Source organism: Phocoena sinus, chromosome 1 (assembly GCF_008692025.1).
Source record: "Phocoena sinus isolate mPhoSin1 chromosome 1, mPhoSin1.pri, whole genome shotgun sequence".
NCBI classification, from domain to species: domain Eukaryota; kingdom Metazoa; phylum Chordata; class Mammalia; order Artiodactyla; family Phocoenidae; genus Phocoena; species Phocoena sinus.
This window is the reverse complement of record NC_045763.1, coordinates 139,814,558-139,833,579: the sequence shown is the minus strand read 5'-3', so window position 1 is coordinate 139,833,579 and position 19,022 is coordinate 139,814,558. Positions and strand designations below refer to the sequence as shown.

The 19,022-nt window shown below is 44.2% G+C and overlaps 1 protein-coding gene across 1 annotated transcript in view; it reads left to right on the top strand.

Moving 5' to 3' along the window:
- The first annotated feature begins 234 nt into the window (after nt 1-234).
- The window catches only part of COLGALT2 (collagen beta(1-O)galactosyltransferase 2), a 141,753-nt gene continuing 122,965 nt past the window's right edge, over nt 235-19,022 (top strand). The window contains exon 1 of the mRNA XM_032645630.1: nt 235-807. Within this exon, the coding sequence (XP_032501521.1) occupies nt 545-807 (263 nt within the window). The 5' untranslated portion in view covers nt 235-544. The remainder of the gene's footprint in view (nt 808-19,022) is intronic.

The following is a 19,022-nucleotide window of genomic DNA, read 5'->3' as shown; positions in this document are numbered from 1 at the left end:
AGAGCTCTACCCATTTAGTCAATAAGTGCATTATGAAAAACTGGATACATTGCATCACTGTGAAGGACTTTAGACTGCGGTTTGCAAAAGCAGAATAAATTTTCTTGGAGTCGTACCGTTATGTACACACGCTCGCGCGCGCGCGCGCACACACACACACACACACACACACGCATTCACACGCCCATTGGCAGACACGGCCACACCTCACGGCCCTGGGGGAAGCCACAGACCTCAGCTGTACAAGCTGAGCCTGGACTAGAGGAACTTTCCGCGGGACTCGGGACAAACAGCCGCACCGACACGACTGTCTGCGAGCCTGAGTCCCAGACGAGCGCCGGCGGCGGCAGGTACTCCGGACCCCGCGGCAGGGCCTGAGCAGTGCAGCTGGGGCGGCGGCGGCGCCGGCGACGGCGGCGGCGGGAGGGTCCCGGGCTGCCGAGGTTTAGCCAGTGCGCGCGCGCCAGCCGCCTCCCCTCCGCCCCTCGCTGCCGGCCTCGGGCATCCACGGCCGGTGGTCCAGCCGCCCGCCACGGCCCTGAACATGGCCGCAAGCCCCGCTGCCGCCCTGGCCTGGGCGCTGCTACTCCTCTCGTGGGCTCTGCTCCGCGGCGGCTGCCGGGCGCGCTTCGCTGCCGAGCCGGACTCCGAAGACGACGAAGGGGAGGCGGTAGTATTCTCCGAGTCCCCCCTGCAGAGACCCACGGTGATGGTGGCCGTCCTCGCGCGTAACGCTGCGCACACGCTGCCTCACTTCCTCGGCTGCCTGGAGCGGCTGGACTACCCCAAGAGCAGGATGGCCATCTGGTGAGCTGGCTGCGCCGGGCCGGCGGCGGGGGCGGCGCCCGAAGTGTAGCTGAGGGGAGAGGGGGCCGCTCGGGGCACGCGGAGACGAGGTGCGCACACCCCTCACAGCCGGCGTGGGTCCTGGGCGGATCAGCGGTCGGGGTGGGGAAGGACGCGCGCGTCTGCGTGCGCACCGGCGGCTAACCAGGATAAGCAGCCCGCCCCGAGCTCCCGTGGGGACAGTATGGAGCGGGGTGACCTCGTCGCTCTCCCGAACAGGACTGGGGAGACCCCGCAGGAGTGCTACCTTCTGACCCCGTAACACTCGCGAAGATTCCTTTTCCCCCGCCTCATATCCCTTGCCCCGGAGTGCGGGAATAAGGTTGCCCGTTGCCGCCTACTCGTCCGGACGCGACATGGACCGAAACTGCGGCTGGGGGCCCGGGGGGGAGGGCCCTCCGGAGTGGCTGGAGTGCGCTGTCCTGGCTACCCGGTGCCAGGTTCCTGCTCCCAACTCAGAGGCTGGAAAAGCGGCTCAAGGTTCTCCCTGGGTGTGGGGAGGAAGGGGAGAAGGGATCAGGACCCAGAGTTTGAGGCTAGTTGGGGCCAGCTGTGTCTTCCTAACTACTTCACCACCGTGGGTCCTGTCTCTGAGCGCTCCAGGCTGTCCCGGCCCTGCATCCTCCCGGGACCCCGCCGCAGATGCAAACCGCGCTGGGTGCCTTGGGGTGCCGGCGTCCCGTCCCGGGGACCGAGCCGCCCCGGGAAGGCAAACAGCTAACTTTTGTTGCACTTAGGGTAGAGACCCGGGCCTAGGCCCCGTGCTTGCTGTGCAGGTGGCTGCCCACTTCAACTTTCCCACTTGGTCCTATCTCCACATCTTTTTATAAAAGCAGGTATCAGAGGGTGAGAAATTGGTGGCCAGGTGAGCCGCTAAGGGGCCTGTGGAGGAGGAGGTGGGCACTGTCCAGGGGAGATAGGCCACCAGATACATGGACAAGAGGCCTCTGGTCTCTTGAGGAAGACAGAGCCCAGGTCACTCTGGAGCAATTTCTGTCTTGTGTTGATAAAGGGAGCTGTCCACAGACAAGACATCCTTAAAGCCACGGTTGGGCATAAAGGGAAAAGGAAGGATAAAGCAGTAGCTGGAGCTGGCAGCCTAATGGTACCTGGTGGGAAAGGTGCAGAGGTGAGAAAGCAAACATGAGGTATAGTGCAGCAGTGTGCTATACACTGCTTTACTATATACCCTGTTATACGTGACGTTTGCCATGGAGAAGGGCATGTTATGTGGGAAGTAGGAACATTGGTGCAGTCAGATGTTAAACCAGAAGGATTTTTTTTAACCATTTCAACACCAAAAGAAAATTTTACAAATGTCAGTTCTTAGATGCTTTCTTCAAAAGAGATGCATTACAATATAGTCTTGGTCTTTATGCATTGTTCAGTTTTAAAGAACATCACAATAGTTGCTATAGGAAATTAGTGAGGGGGGAAGTGAGTACCAGGCACAGGTTTTGCTACCTGATGTACAGACATTACCCCTTTTATCATATAGTAAACTTTTAAAAGATACTATCATCCTTATTTTACAAACGAAGAAATTGAGGCTTGGATCAGTTCAATAACTCAGTCACAGAATTAATAAATGGTTAAACTGAAATTTGAACACAGGTTTGTTTCTAAAGACCACCCCAGAAAGGATAAAGGGAACATGATACAGTATAAGCAAAATGTATATAAAGCTACAAATAAGGAGACTTGAGTTGTTTTGTCACTAGCTTGACATGTAGTTTTGGGCCAGTTGCTTTGGATCCACAGACCTCAGTTTTCTCATCAGTAAAATAAGGGAATAGGAACAAGTGATTTCAAAACTCCTTTCCAGCTCTTGAATTTCATAGATTTTGTGATATGATCAGAATCACTCAGCAATGATTGTACATCCTGAGTTCCCTGGATGTTCCAGATTCTGTGGATGTTGGTGTTCTCTTTAGATGGGTAGTATTCTCAATTCTGCTTAGACCTTAGGGATCTCTTTTCCCTTACCCTTATTCATGGTCCATGTGACTGTACCTTTATGGTCTGTGTTGGAAAGTAAAGGAAGAAACCCAAGGCTTGGGTAAGGCCTTGGGCAACCCCTACATTAACCAGCCACTAAAGACTCTTCTTTGAGTTCTGGCTTAGAAATCTTATATAATTTATTAGGTAATAATAATAAAATGCCAGTTTTTAAATAGTCCTTTACAGCTTTCAAAGTACGTTCATCAACTAGTTATCTCATTTGATCTTAACTACCGTCCTATAAAGAAACAAGATTATCTCCATTTCATAGAAGATATTGTGTCTAAAGTAACTAACTTACTGAAGATTATATTTACTTGTTAATTTTACAAATATTTAATAATAAGAGCTCACAGTTCTTCTAAGCACTCTACATTCATTTTCTGGTTTCCTCTTCACAATAACCCTATCAGTTATGTCTTATTATTTATACCCTTTTACAGATGAGAGAACTGAGGCACAGAGAGGTTGTGCAAGTAATGACCTTCTTTTGTGAGAATCAGGCACTATGCCAGGTTCAGGCTGGAAAAGGTTGAATAAGATGTGGCTCCTCACAGATAAGTATGGCTTTTTAAAACTAGGCAGTGTAAGGTGATCTGAATGGCATTTATAGCATGTGGGAGAGTGACAAAAGACTTCTATATAAATCAGATTGGGGCAGTTGTGTGGTCATGAACGTTTTTTTGAGGAGAGTTGACACTTAGTTTGAACTCAGTTTTGAAGGACAAATAGGAATCCACAAAAACCTGGGAAGGAAGGAGGGTTCCAGAAAGAGGGAGAAGCATGGAAAATAAAAAGGTACTGGAACATTAACCAGAGCTTCCTATCAGGGGAGATAAAGTGAGTGGCAGGTCTAAGTTTTGCAAATCTCCAAACTCATTGCGCTGTACCCTAGAGCTGCTGACTTCATGACTAGTGCTAGAGGAGTATTTGCGGGGAAGGTGATGGGTTATAACCCTTCTGCCAATGACTTACTCTAGTCTCTCAGTCCCAAGCTCTCCTCAACATTCCGAGATGCCAAACTGGCTAGTCTCCACTCTGCAAGGCTAGCACATGCTGAGGTCAAAAATGGTCAGTGTGAAAAATGGCCAGAACTTCATAAAACAGAACCACGTTGGGTATAGAGACTGGGCTGCCAGCTTCCATTTCATCTTATTTTAGTAACTCTGTGCAGACTCCCTCTTCTCATTCATCTGCTTACTTCTAACGATGGCTGGAGGAGCATCTGATAAGACTTCTTTCCTGTATGAGTAATTGAGACCCTGGTTCAATGATCATATTCAGATTTCCCAGTGGTGTGATTTTTTTTTTTCCCCTCACCTAAAGTTCTGGACCAGATCTGCACTGAGTGCCAACAAATTGACCTGAAAACTTTTTTCAGAGGTTGAGTGCAGTTATCTCAGTATCAAGTTTATTTGGATTCAGTTGAATTAAGGAAAGTTTATATTTTAGAGATATTTTGTACCGGCAAAAAGGAAAACTTGTCACATTTACCTATCTGATCTCAAAACTCCACCAAACTAATTGTTTTCCTTCAGATATCACAGTTCTGTGATAAGGAACTGAGATAATCCTTGTGTTTTAATTAAAACCAGCACTGGGTTAATGGGGATCACTGCTGTGCTGAGATGAAGGGGACAGGTTGGCATTGTAACATGCGGCAGTGCGCTTGAGTGGGTTCTCTTTAATTCAGTGGAGCCATGAATAGTGGCCTTAGCAGTAGAGGGAAGGCTGACCTCATCCCCCTTCCCAAGCCTATGATTAAGGGGGGCAGTGGCAAGTAACATGATGATGGAAAATGGAGCAGGGCACAAGGAAAAACATTTGACCCAAAAGATACATTAAGTTTGTCTTTTGGAGAGCCTGCTGTTCTGTGTGGGAAGACGGTTGGGATTCATGGAGGCTGTGCAGTCACAAGGCAGTAACTATCGTGTAATTACAGAACAATTTGGGCATTTCATTTGGTAGAGTTTTGAAAAGTAATATGTATGCTAAATTGAAAACCGTCATATGGCTTTTAAATAAAGAGATGTTTCTGTGGCATAAACATTAACAATGATGAACTTCTACTTGTTCTGGGGTACTGACCCTGACATTTTGCACACAACTTTGTGGGGTGTTTGGGGATTAGCTTGGATTTATCTCTACGTTTTAATGCCCAACCAGTAGCATTTTGGTGAATGTTTAACTTGATACACTAATATAAGTGTGTTTACAAAATGTTCCAAGCTACTAGTAATGCTAGTTTTCATCAGTGGTGAGAATGATGTCACGTTTTATCATTACAATCTTGACATTAAGTGTTTATGTTTTCCCTCTAGTTGCAGCTCATGGCTGAAAAGGTATATGGTACTTTGGTCTGCTTCTCTCCATTAGTTTATTTCTCTCACCTTACCCCCTCCTTCTCCTTATTTTTCCCAGCCTGGTAGTTTATTACGGAGGGCAAAGCATGCAGCTTACAGTCAGATAGACTAGGGCTCAAATCTCCTGTGTAATCATGAGCACATCATGAAGCTCTAAGCTGAGCTACCTCATCTGGAGATGACTAATAATAACACCTACCTCAAAGAGTTGTTATAACAAGCAGATGAGATAAAGTATTACAATGTCTTTTACACACATGCTACTAAATAGATAATAGTTGCTATTTCCTAGACATCTTTTCCTTTTTGTCTCATCTCCATTACCTTTCTCTTTGCAAATGAAACTTTTAAAAAAGAAGCTCTGTTTATTTTCTTCCTTCCAACAAAAAGTTGTCAGCATGATGGAAACGAACATTCATGGAGGGGCTGTTCTAAACACTTCGGCGTGATAACTGATTTACTCCTGACGGCAACCCTAGGTGAGAAGTGTCATTACGCTCTTCACTTTACACAGGAGGAAACTGAGGCACAGAGAATTTACATAACTTGTCTGAGGTCACAAGGCTAGTGCACGGTGGAGCCAGGATGTGACTCAGGCAGCTAACGTCGCAGACTGAGTACAGGTGCTCTGCTTAAGAACAAGAAAAGACCAATTAGTTCTAGTTTTTGCTTCTGTCAGTTGACCCACCTTAGGAAGATAAGAGTGCCAGTGTTTTCTTTCAAAGAAGAATGGCTTCTTCTGCTTGAATGACACAAGGGACTCAGTGGCTCCCTTCCACTGTCTTGATGATTTTGTCACTTAGGCACTTTCTAGTTACTAAACTCTGTTCTGTGTTGGTAGATTTCACAGGAACAGAACGAGACTAAATATGTAGGTTGTACTTAAATATGCAGGTCACTTGTTATGATCACAGGTATATAGCAACAGAAAGAAATTTATCACGTATTGTTAGTGACAAACGAATAAGGCCGCCCTATTCATATGCATGGTGGCTGCAGCATTTTGGTAAGACAGAGGGTCAGTTTTTCAGCCTTTTTAATTAGTGGTCTTGGATTTGGTTGACACATAAACTCAACTTTCTTCCAAACAGTCGGAGACAACTATCAATCTTCCCTCCACTGTACAATTTTAAAACACAATTGGACCTCAGGATTACATATTTCCATTGGGTAAAAACTGAAGTCACCTATCCTCTTGCTCTAGTTTAGACAAATCACTTGCGAGTTAGAATGGATGCCTAAATTGTCCTGGATCTATTTTATTAATTGACTTCCATAGGTGGGGAAACCAAAGCACAGGGCAGTTAAGGGATGTTCCCACAGTATATTACATAATGAATAAGTGTTGGAGTGAGATAACAGATTTCTAGATTTTAAACCCTATATGGCTGTTTTAATGTTGAGTATTTTATAAGGAATATAGCTCATGACTAAAGGAGCATACCAGTTATTCTAAGCAGGGTTTGGCTTTACGTGGTTGTCTTCAACTCCTTTCTCCAGGTGATTCTATAGCTAGTGCATGGTGCATGCTTATGACTCCAGGTACGTAAGCATGCTTCCCACGGCCCTCTCCCTTGACTGTCTCGGTGGTCGTAGGAATGAACAATGAAAGCTTTGTAACCTGAAAGGCTGTTGGTTGTGCCTCGGTCCTTTTTCCAACACTTAAATGTCCTCATGGGTCCTATCACGGTGTGGCACTGTCTTCAAGTCTAAGGCATACTATAGTAGGACCATTATAAGGCTTATATAGGGACTATAGTAGGACTATTATAAGGCTCATTTCTGCACATTTCTTCAAATAACATAACAATATACATTCGAGTTAAAGTTTGAGAGAAAATGATTAGCTTGTAGTTTGGTTCTTAGTTCTATTCCCCAGTTACCATATTATGAAGAGGTTTCACTATATGTGTTTAAATCATAGCTATTATTCATCAGGAATTACAAAGTGTGTGTATTGTATACGTTTTGACGTTTTTATTCTCAAAGGAGTAATCTGTTCATTTTATTGCATTTACATCGTTAGCATATCAAAAATTGCCGCTAAAAGAAGTTAAATCTGTTAGAGTCCTTGTAGGTTTATAGTAATTTAATTATTTTAGGCATTTTCTTTCCTGACGTTTTCTTTTTAAAATTGAAAAAATAATACTCTCCCATAATAAAACTCCAAAAAGTGTGAATGGGAATACAAAAAAAAGTTAATCTCCTTTCCACTCCATACCACCTGCCAGGGGCAACCATTGTTAACAGTTTCTTGTATATCATCTAGAAAATTTCTGTGCATATACATGTATCCTTTTAAGTGTTAACCCAAATATTGGTTGGCCAAAAAGTACATTTGGTTAATGAATATGTTGTTCAATAAAGTTCTTGGTGAAAACGAGTCTTTCATTTTTACTTAATACAGAGCAAACTTTTTGGCCAACCTAATAGAAGTGTTTGATATCTCCTATTCTGCACAAATGTGATGTTTTTAAGTCAATCTCTCTATCCCAGGTTTTTTTAAACTCTGCCATCCCACTTGTACCTATGTCCTGGCTGGCACAGTGAAAGCCAGCTTCACACAACACCTGTTCCAGGTAGTTACTCAGAACCCTCCCTGATTATACCCATCTTGCTCTCTTGTTCTTGTGTCTCTGGCCCCCAGAAATGTGGCCCTTAGCCCATTAAAAAAAAAACTTTTTTAAGAAGCATAACACATATCCAAAAAGTGCATCTATCATAAATGTATAACTAGATAACTTTTCACAAACTGAACATGCCGGAGTGAGCAGCACCTGCCCCACCAGGCCTGCATTTGTCCACAGCAACAAATGGTTAGCCTAGGAGCTGCTGTCCCCCGGACTTCGTCCCATCAAGCCCACCCTCTGTGCACTTGTGATTGGTCCCTGCTGTCTGGCCCCTGTAGGCATTTGGGTGGTGACCTTTGCTCCCTGCTCAGGCTCCTCAGGAGCCTTAGGACTTGAGTAGTAACTGCTTTCTAGAACCAGCAGGCTTGGCAAGCTGCCAGTGAGTGAGCTAGTAGTAAAGTGATCAGGATTGTATTACTTTTCCCTCGGCTCTCCATCCCTATGGTTGGAAAGCTATGCGTTAATGTTCATAAAGGTTAAAAACCATCTCGTTATAGGTAGTAATTGAAAAGCCATGCAGAATATAAATAGAGTGGCTGTAATTAATTCACTGGAACTTGCTGCTGTCCAGAGCCATGAAAACGCAGCATTTGTGGTTGGTGACATTAGCGAAGTCTCTTGTATGAATTAAACTTTAGATTTGGCTGCAGGGCATTTCTTTTCCTCTCTAGGAGCACTGGACAGAAATCATTTCGGACTTAGACTTCCCGTAATAGCCTCATGACATCCTACCAAGGCTGAATTTATGATATCGTAACATACTTCATTTAATCGAGGCAGTAATTGTTATTATTTAGTTGTTTGTCAAGTTCTGAATTTATGATATCGTAACACACTTCATTTAATCGAGGCAGTAATTGTTATTATTTAGTTGTTTGTCAAGTTCAGCAAGCTGAAACCTATCCCTGACTTAATTGGTTTAGCTGATGAGATCGTGTTCCTCTGCAAACATAGTGCAAAGTAATCCTCTTCGCCCCAGAATTTTTTTTTTTTTTTGCGGTACACGGGCCTCTCACTGTTGTGGCCTCTCCCATTGCAGAGCACAGGCTCCGGACACACAGGCTCAGCGGCCATGGCTCACGGGCCCAGCCGCTCCGCGGCATGTGGGATCTTCCCGGACCGGGGCACGAACCCGTGTCCCCTGCATCAGCAGGCGGACTCTCAACCACTGCGCCAACAGGGAAGCCCCCGCCCAAGAATTTTTGATTAATGTTTCAACACCCCTTAGAAGACATGCATTTCAAAAACATAAATGATAAGTGATGATCCTAGGCTACACACCCCTAAGAAGATGGCAGAAGGCTGTGTGTGGAACCAGGCCACTCTATGAAGCAGCCTCATGAGTACTTGATTTAAGTGATAAATTGCCTACGTTGGAAGAATTCTTTACCTCCTAGGTTTGATCACTTCAAAGTCCATTGAGGCACATGTCAGGCTGGAGAGAGGAAGTTCCTTAAATGGAGCTTTCCCCATCCACCACCCTCCTGGCAAAATTCATGTGTTGAAATTCTAACCCCTAAAGATGATGATATTAGGAGGTGGGGGGGGTCTTTGGGAGGTGCTTAAGTCATGGGAGTGGAGCTCTCATGAATGGGATTAGTGTTCTTATAAGAGAAGCTCCAGAGAGATCCCTCACCCCTTCCACCATGTGAGGACACAGCAGGAAGTCTACAACCCAGAAGAGGCTCTTCACCAGAACCTGACCATGCTGCCATCCTCATCTTGGACTTCTAGCTTCCAGAACTGTAAGAAATAAATTTCTGTTGTTTGTAAGCTACCCAGCCTGTAGTATTTTGTTATAGCAGCCCAAATAGACTAAGATAGCTGTCAAGCCCAAGGAAACCATGAAGGTGGCCCAAAGTGCCTACATTTTAGGCAGTAAAGAAGTAGAACTCTTACTTTCCATCCCCTTTCCTTTCTGAGACTGATTGTATACATTTTGGAGGTGGGGAGGGCAGTGGGCCACGTGAAGCTTTCCTGTTCTCACAGGGCGAGAGATGATTCTGAGAAAGGGGAATACATGGATGTATGTTGATAGACATTCTCCCTAAAAGTCATATTAAGTGAGAAATTGCCACTTTTCAGGGCCTTGGGAAAGGCAGGATTTTCTGGAGACTAACAGTGGAACTTAAATTCCTGGGCTGTCCGTGAGAAATATGGTCATGGGCATTTGGGGCTATGGCATTTCCAACACAGAGTCCCTTGCTGGACTGCTGGACTGCTTTTTAGTTTCTTGGATTCCAGCCAGCCCCATAATCTGTCCAAGCTCCACACACCACAGTGATTATGGCTGAGAACCGCCAAGATACTGGAAGGTTGCTGCCAGGTGGAATCAGGATTTTTCATGTCATCACTGCAACATTGAACAGTAAGCTTATATGAAGCTCCTACATTGCTGCATTCCCTCTGCTAGAAGCAGGTGGGGTGGGAGTGCATTCAGACAGTCAGACCGTGTCTTATGTTTCAGATGGATTTTGTGGAGTTGGCCTTTAAGGCTCAGCATACTAAAATGTTTTAGAAAATTACAAATCTCCTTTATGCCTTTCCTCAATCTTGTTAGACTTTAAGATTTACTGGACACATTGATTTCTATCCTAGAAAATTCTCTTTAGCAAGATAAACTATGAATTTCTAAAGCAGCAGACTAAAAAAAATTATATGCCTCCTTTTATTTATTTGACCATCATGGATTGTCTAGGTGGATAAATTCAGGTAATCATGTTGAAGTTAGTAGTTGAGGTGGCCTCAAAGCAACTCAACCCCATTGGTCAAGTTCATTGGCCATGAGTGGACATGGCCCTCATCACTCTTCTGCTGACCTTTTGCTATAAGGCTGCTGGGCTTCTACTAGTGGTTCCTAAATACTTGTTCATGGGCCAGCTGTATCACAACACCTAGGACATTTGTTAGTTACATAGATTTCTGTGCCCCGTTTCAGCCACATTCAATCAGATGGCCTGTGGAAGGGGCCTGGGAATCTGTGTCTTAAACATGTGCACAAGTAATTTGTATACACTTCTGGGTCTGGGAACTGCAGGAGATGAGCTCCCAGAAGCCCCCATGAAAAATAGGGGGCCCTCATGGAAGGACTGAAAGCTGTATATGTGTCTGAAGTACAGGCCGTGGGATTTTCAAAGCTTGGTAATTTGGCACACACTGGAATCTTCTAAACCCCAGGTTCCAGATGTGTAAGCAATCAGGAAGGCCAAGGGGTTTCTTATTAAGAGAAGTAGTAATGTACAGGATTACAAAGAAGAGGCTCTGCCAGACAGACATCATCTGTGTTTTTTATTGAGTCAAGCACATGTGTTTTCCCGCCTTCCAATAGTGGCTATTTAAAAAAAATAATATATATATATTTTAAGGCAATGCTCCAGATTACCCATTGTATGAAGTGCCTTGCGCTGGGGCTCAGTATAATGTGACACTCCCTCAAACCCTTTTCTTTGCTCAGGTATCTCACATGATGAGCTCATTAAGCATTTAGGTTTATAGAAGGAAGGATAGCTATTGATGAACATCTCTTAATAGACTGGAGGGAAATCAAACCAGTGCATTTCCTCCAAATAAATAGTAGTCATGTGAACCACTTCAGTCTCCACATCCCCTCATCTTGATTCTTTTGTTGCTGGTATTTAATTTTCTTACCTTTGATTTTCTCTCTGGCATGCCTTTAAAAACTCCTCCCCTCATTTGGGAGGAGAATAAACAGTCTACTAAATTAGCTTAGTTGAAGTTCAGCCTTAACTACATGATATTACAAAGTCTCTAACCTAGTGTCTTCACCGGTTATGAATCCAAAATAGAACTTTTGGGAAATGTACACTATTCGAGTCCGCTGTTCAAAAGATTTTTCCGAGTTTGTCGCTGCTGCGTGGAGGTGTGTTCAGAGTTGATATAGTAGCATTATTATAAGCTTACCAACAGGCAGCCTTCTCTGGGGATGATCACAGCTCCCTTTAGGTGACCAGTCTATCACAGATTCCACTGTAAATGTCGTCAAGTTTATGTGTCCCATTTTCTTTTTTTTTTTTCGTTTTCTTTTTTTGCGGTAGGGGGGCCTCTCACTGTTGTAGCCTATCCCGTTGCGGAGCACAGGCTCCGGACGCGCAGGCGCAGCGGCTATGGCTCACAGGCCCAGCCGCTCCGCGGCATGTGGGATCTTCCCAGACCGGGGCACGAAGAACCTGTGTCCCCTGCATCGGCAGGCGGACTCTCAACCACTGCGCCACCAGGGAAGCCCCTCCCATTTTCTTTTTAAGTCCTTTTCCTTCCCTGAAATGTGAGCTGCATTCTGTGTGTGTGTGTGTGTGTGTGTGTGTGTGTGTGTGTGTGTGTGTGTCTCCAGAACTGTTCCCTCCAGCCAAAAGCAGCCACCTCCATTTTCCCCCCAGTATGCAAATGCCCTCATTTTGTTATTTGTGTTGTCTTGTGAAAGGACTGGGAGGCATTGTTCATTTGCTCATGCTGTGTCACTTAGAACAAACCCCTTATTCCCTCTGGGCCTCAGTTTCCTCTCCGTAACATCAGGGAGATGTGCCAGAGTTGTGGCTCTCAAATGTGGCTGCCTATGAGAATCATTTGATGAGGTTTAAAAAAATACTGATGCCTGGGCCCCACCCCCAGACCACTTAGGTCTGAATCTCTGGGGTAGGACTAGGGCAAGTGACATATTTTGAAAACTTCCCAGGGGGTGATAATGTGGACCCAAATTTGAGAACCTGTGGATGAGACAGATGTTCTCTCGGGTCCCTTCCCCGTCTGACATCAGTACCCCCTTCATGGAGTGAGTGGATCTAAAGAATTGTCAGGAATCATAACTCTGCACGATTGATGTTTCCTGGACCCTCAGCCCAATTTTAGATCTTTTTCGGAGTGGCCTAAGACAAAATATCTAAGTTTTCTCGGAAGCTCATTTGTATATCACCCTGTTGTGTACTGTGCCCAGAGGTGTTCCCTAATAGTGTTGTCTCCTGTGGAAGGCCCGCGCCACACGATGACTGAACTGCCGAGGGGACGGCGTGGCAGCAAGAGGGCTGGCCTTGAGGGCACAGATTGGAACTTCTCAGGAAAGGGCTGCGTGCACCAGGTGTAGAGCAGCTGTGGCCGAGGGCTTTCTTCCTGCGGTACACAGAGGCTGCCCCTTGGCTAAGGAGCTGCGGACATCAAGGCCTCTAAGCACATCCAGCCGGGCTGTGGCCGTTCAGGATTGTTCCCCAGCGTGTGTTTTGGTGTGTTGCCCAGCCTCACTTTCAGGCATTCTGTTTCATACTGGTGTAGGGCCTCTAATCACCTCTGGGTATTGGATTTCTGATGTTACTTTTAATGGCTTTGGATTCTAGCTTCTTTTGTTTCTAAATTTGCATAAACAGTGCTGCCTTTGTCCTGTGGTCTTGACACAGCTTCAAAGCCTTGACTGGGCATCAAAGATGCACTGGATCCTCATTTCTTAGGCATCAGATTGCAGCAAAGCCAGAAGGTGACTGAAGGTTACAGCCCCACTTCTGAGCCAGTTTTCTGTCTCCCAAAGATTAGATGCTGCCAAGTCCCCTTTGATCATGGTGCTGAATCTTAATAGCTTTTCCCAAAGCCTGAGCAAATACTAGTGAACTAAAGGGACACTGCTGGCATTTGTCTGAGGAGGAAAGGACAGTAACTCACTAATATTTACCAAACTCCCCTACCCCATGAGAGGCAGATTATTGAGTCCCACTGGGAAGCATGAAGTCCCAGACCCATTGGCCAGTCTTTGCTGATGTTGGCATGGTGACGGCCAAACTCTCATTTTCCCATGAGTCTTATCAAAATAAAGGCCGTATTTGAACTCTCGGTTATCCATGCATGGATTGTCTGTTTTTTGGATATACAGAGGCCAGCTTTTGATAATGGACCAGTTTGCTCCAACCATCCAGCACCTGATTGAGCTCACTTGATCTCTCTCTCTCTCTCTCTCAATCTCTCTCTCTCTCTCACTCTCTCTCTCTCTCTCTCTCTCTCTCTCTCTCTCTCTCTCTCTCTCTCTCGGTGCCGCCCAATAGTCGTGTGTTTAGACAATGGAGAGTGATTTTTATCTCAGTAACATTCCACATAAGGCATTCCAGTATGAGTTTTATCTGGTTTCTTAGCTGTTGGCTCTTCTGCATCATCTATGCCATGCCCCACCATATTTTCAGATTTTCTTGAATTCTCTACCTTGCCTTGGTCTCCTTAGCTATACCATGAGTACTGCATAGGCTGATCTTTAAGGATTTTTCTAGCCATAGCATGCTGTGAATTTGCAGTTCCACCACTGATACCATGAAAAATAAAACAGCTTACTCTGTTGCCACATTATTTAAAATGCCATTTGGGCCTTTGTTTCTTTATTTGTACTTAGATATAACTTTTCAGTAGTTTTGCCTTATCCTTGTCTCATATCCTTGGTGAATAGACTGATGGTTCATATCTACATCAAATTATAAAAATTAAAAAATTTTTTTGCCCTTTGGGTTGGTTAATTTTATGTGTCAATTGGGCTGAGCATGGTGCCTGGATATGTGGTCAAGCATTATTCTGGGTGTTTCTCTGAGGGTGTTCTTGGCTGAGATTTATATTTAAATCAGTGGACTTTGAGTAAAGCCTTCCATAACATGGGTGGGCCTCGTTTAATCAGTTGAAGGCCTGAATAAAACAAAGGACTGACCTCCTCGAGCGACAAGAAAATGTGTCATCACACTGCCTTTGGACTTGAATTGCAACATTAGCTCTTCTCTGAGTCTCCAGCCTTCTGGGCTACCCTACAAACTCTGAACTTGCCAACCTCCATAACTGCACAAACTAATTCCTTAAAATCATTTCACCTCTCTCTCAATAGATAGATATGAAGTAGATATATTATATTGAGGTATATATTATATATATATATATATATATATATATATATACATTCTCTCTCTCGCGCGCGCGCACGCTCTCTCTCTCTCTCTCTGGCTCTCTAGCTATCTGTTCTATTGGTTCTGTTTCTCCAGAGAACCTTGACTAATATAACCTCTAACCTGAAAGAAAATACCATCTCTTTCATGAACAACAACAGCCAAAAGAAGGGCTGTGCTGAGAAGAAAAAGAATGCAGAGAATTATGTCAGAGGAGATAGTTCCAGATCTGAAAGCTAGGAAAACCATTGCTGTGGGCACCAGGGATGGAATAGTTGTGGCATGAGTGTATATATTGACTTTTCTCATGCGTGCAAAATAAGTAAGTGCAGGTCTTCCCTAGAAGGTCCCCCTTTTTTTTGAAGAGGCAGAAATAGGAGTTGGACATTTGCCATTGTGATGGGAAACAACATATGTGCTTGTTCTTTGCAAAAGCTGCTGGCCAGCGTGCAGACCTGTGTATTTTGCTCAGTCTACCGTGTGAGGGAATTAGCTTGCATGTGCACTTTGGGGTTAGGAGAACCTGGCAATAGAAGTCACGTTTCAGCAGGCTAATGGGCTATTGCACTGAACTGATAGCTCCTCCCCAGGGAGAGGCTTTACTTCACAGCGGTGTCATGGTGTCATTTACCGTAGAGATGCTGAAGATTGGTCCGCACTGACACCTTCAGAGGCCAGGAGCATGAGTGCCTGTGAAAGGTGCTTGTAACATGGAGCTGGTTGGGGCCGTGTCCTTCCTTGCTGAGGCTTTAATGTAGGAGCAGAAGAAAAAGTTGAGTTTTTGTATATAGGCTCTAGAAAGATAAAATCAGGAGGGCAACAATTTTCTTTCCAAAGAGAGTTCTCATTGGTGTCTCCGACTTATATTCCTGGGGTTCAGCCTCTAAAATCAAATTCTTCCTTTTTTGAGCTCAGTAAAAAAGGAGTGCTGCTGGATCAGAATTATCCTGAGAAAGCACTGCTCTTTGGCTGCCTCTCTCAGCTCGCTCTGATCTTGGCTACTCAGCTGATACTCTCAAGCTGCAAGCTAGCTGCCTGCTTTCCCAACAATCTAGCGCCAGCTGTTTTGAGTTTCTGAAGTAAGATTTTTCTAGGATGCTTTCATTACCCCGGGGTTCAGGCATGGTAGCATAAAATGTGCTAATGAGTTTTTCCTCTGATGTAACAGTAAATGTGATTTAAGGCACAGAAGGTCAATTTCTGCCCTGTAGTGAAGTGGATTTTGAAGCTTTTCCTCTCTTCTGTGTAACAAGGTATCTGAGATTTGGTGTTGCTTCCCCTAATCTGTGTATCATCTGTCAAGTTTTAGATAATAAATTGCACTGACATTCTGTAGCTTTGAGTTAGAAAGCAAAGAGTTTCTCTAAAAGGAGCACTTCATCTTTTTGATGTCAAAGGAGAAGCAGATAAATAAACCACAGTCTGTGTTTCACCTTCTGAAATCATTTCTCCGTAGCAGATTTTTGGGGTTCTAGTTAAATCTAGTTAGCTAGAATCTAGTTTGAGATTCCAGTTAAATCTCACTACTTTTACTCCTCTTCTTACTAACATCATAGATTTGGCTCCATTTTCTCTTTTCCAATCCTTTCTTTTTCAGTTTTTCAAAGCAGCATTTTTCTAGGTAGGTCTTAGTTTACTGATGGATTGATCTGTTTACTTAAATATAGAATTAGCAGTACTAGAAATGCAAGTGTCTTATCTGAAATAATTAGGAGAAGCTATTCTTCACATCACCTTGTAAAAAATGATTATGAATTTGAAAAATCCAGACAGATAATTCTTGTTTTCAGCAACTTAAAAAAAACTGTATTTGCCTTCCTTGGCCTTTGATCCCTAAGAAGACCAAGGTTACACATGGCTGTGGTCTGTAGTTAATTTCACCCTGGGTGGTAAAATAATACACTGTGGTTTCCAGACCCCTGAACAATCAACTGGTAACAAGTGAGGTCATTTTTGGTTGAAGGATTGCATATGTCATTGTCTCAAAAGACACATGGGCTGCAGATCCTGTCTGGGGACCTGCTTCCAAATACTTGTGTGAACTCCTCCCAGCTCAGTTTGCACTTGGCCTTAATCTTACTTTTACACTTCAAAGAGCTTGAGTGCTGCATATCCCCAACTAAGCAGATAGTAAAACAAAACCAGCAACCTATTGTTAAATGAAAAATGAAAGGGACAACAGTAGTCATTTTATGATTCTTTTTATCTAATTCTGTCACTAAGAAGAAATTCATATATTTTTTCAGGCTCCATAGAAAAGTAGACAGCTTTTTTTTTTTTTTTTTTTTTGGCGGTACGCGGGCCTCTCACTGCTGTGGCCTCTCCCGTTGCGGAGCACAGGCTCCGGACGCACAGGCTCAGCGGCCATGGCTCACGGGCCCAGCCGCTCCGCGGCATGTGGGATCCTCCCGGACCGGGGCACGAAGCCGTGTCCTCTGCATCGGCAGGCGGACTCTCAACCACTCCGCCACCAGGGAAGCCCAGGTAGACAGCTTTGATTATTTCTTTTAAAGTGTTTTAAATATTGAAGTAATATGTAAAAATATAAGGTGTATGGGTATTTGCTTGCCTTACCTTAAAGGCCTGCTTTTTTAATAGTGAACTAACTGTAACCAGTGGTATGGTAACCAACCTCCATGGTGGCCCCCAAGGGTCCTTGCCTTCTGGTACTCACTCTCCTAGTCTCCTCCCACGCTGACTCACGTGGCCAGTGGCATGGGTGGAAGTGAGAGTGCGTGACTTTGGAGGTCAAATCATAAAAGGCATTGCAGTTTCTGCCCCAGTCTCGTGGATTGCTTGTCCTGAGGGATGTCCCCCATGCCATGAGGACATCAAAACAATCCCAAGGAGAGGTCCATGTGGGAAGGAACTAAGGCCAGCAACCAACAGCCAGCATCACCTTGCTGCCATATGAGGGATCCACCTAGGAAGTCAGTCTTCCAGCCCAGTGCGGCTTTCAGGTGACATCTATTTACAAGCTCATGAGAAACTTCAAGCGCAAATGTCCTAAACACCTGACCTACACATCTACGAACATAAGCAATGTCATTGTGTGAGATGCTGGGTGTACAGATATAGGCTCTGCATCCATGGAGCTTCTGTTGTACTGGGGGAGAGCAGTGACAGACAAAAAATAAACAAACCAGATGATTTTAAAAGATGTGTTAAGGAGAAAGTAAAACAGGATAATGGGGTATAGATGAAGTGCTTGGATAGAAGAGTACTTCATATATAAGGTGGTCAGAGAAGGGCTTTTTGAGAAGGTGATACTTGAGCCAAGCCCTGAATGATGAGAAGGAGCCACCTTGGCAACAGAGGGTAAGACGGGAGAAGAGAAGGGGAACCAGGCAGATTCCTAAATCAGAGAAGGATTACACTTGTTGGAAGGAAAGAAGAAGGCTGGTTTGGCTGATCTGTCTTAGAATTAGGTCAGATTTGCCCTCTAAATGGCATACCATTCTTCTTTGGGCTTCTTTTTGGGGAAAATATGGTCAGTTTTCAATATCATCAATAATAGTATAAAGTTTTTATTTTAATTCTTCTCAACCTGTTTAACTTATACAATTAAACCCCCACCAGTTAGTGGAAATAAATGTGCTGTAAACCTTTGAGTATTACGTCAGCAAATTCTCTACTTTTTCCCTGCATCCTGATTACACAGTGGAATGTTCTCAAAAGACTTTTTTTTTCTTTTTTCTGTATGTCACCAATGGCAATGCCATTACTAATAGGATTCCGGGGGCAGTATTCATAAAAAAATTAAAGTGCTTTGTTTTAAAATGACAAAATAAAACTAAGCACAACATATAACCCCAGCAATAAATGAAGACATTCTACACAGCCATCCAAAGAGTCTAAAAAAACAAGTGAATGCTGGACATCGCCAGTTCTGCATATAACTGTTTCTTAAACCACAGATTAGGAGTGTTGAAAGAATGCACTAAGCTTAGGGCATGCATCACTGAGTGTTAGTTGCATACTATTTGCTGTACTTTGTTTTCTTGAGGCATGAAGCACAATTTTGCAAAAATACAGATTGGTGTTTTAGATCCTGCTCTGTATCTTTCTGTGGAAATCATTTGAACACAGTCCACTTTTGATGTCCTTGGTCCCTCTGTTAACATCACAACATCATCTTGATTATAAAGAACATTTCTCAGGTCGGCTCTAGGCTAAACAGAGCAGTTTGTTTTGGGTTTGCTTCAGTCTGTGCTTAATTTCTGAGTTACAACTGTGGAATATTAAACCCCTTAAAAACTCTTCTATCCGTT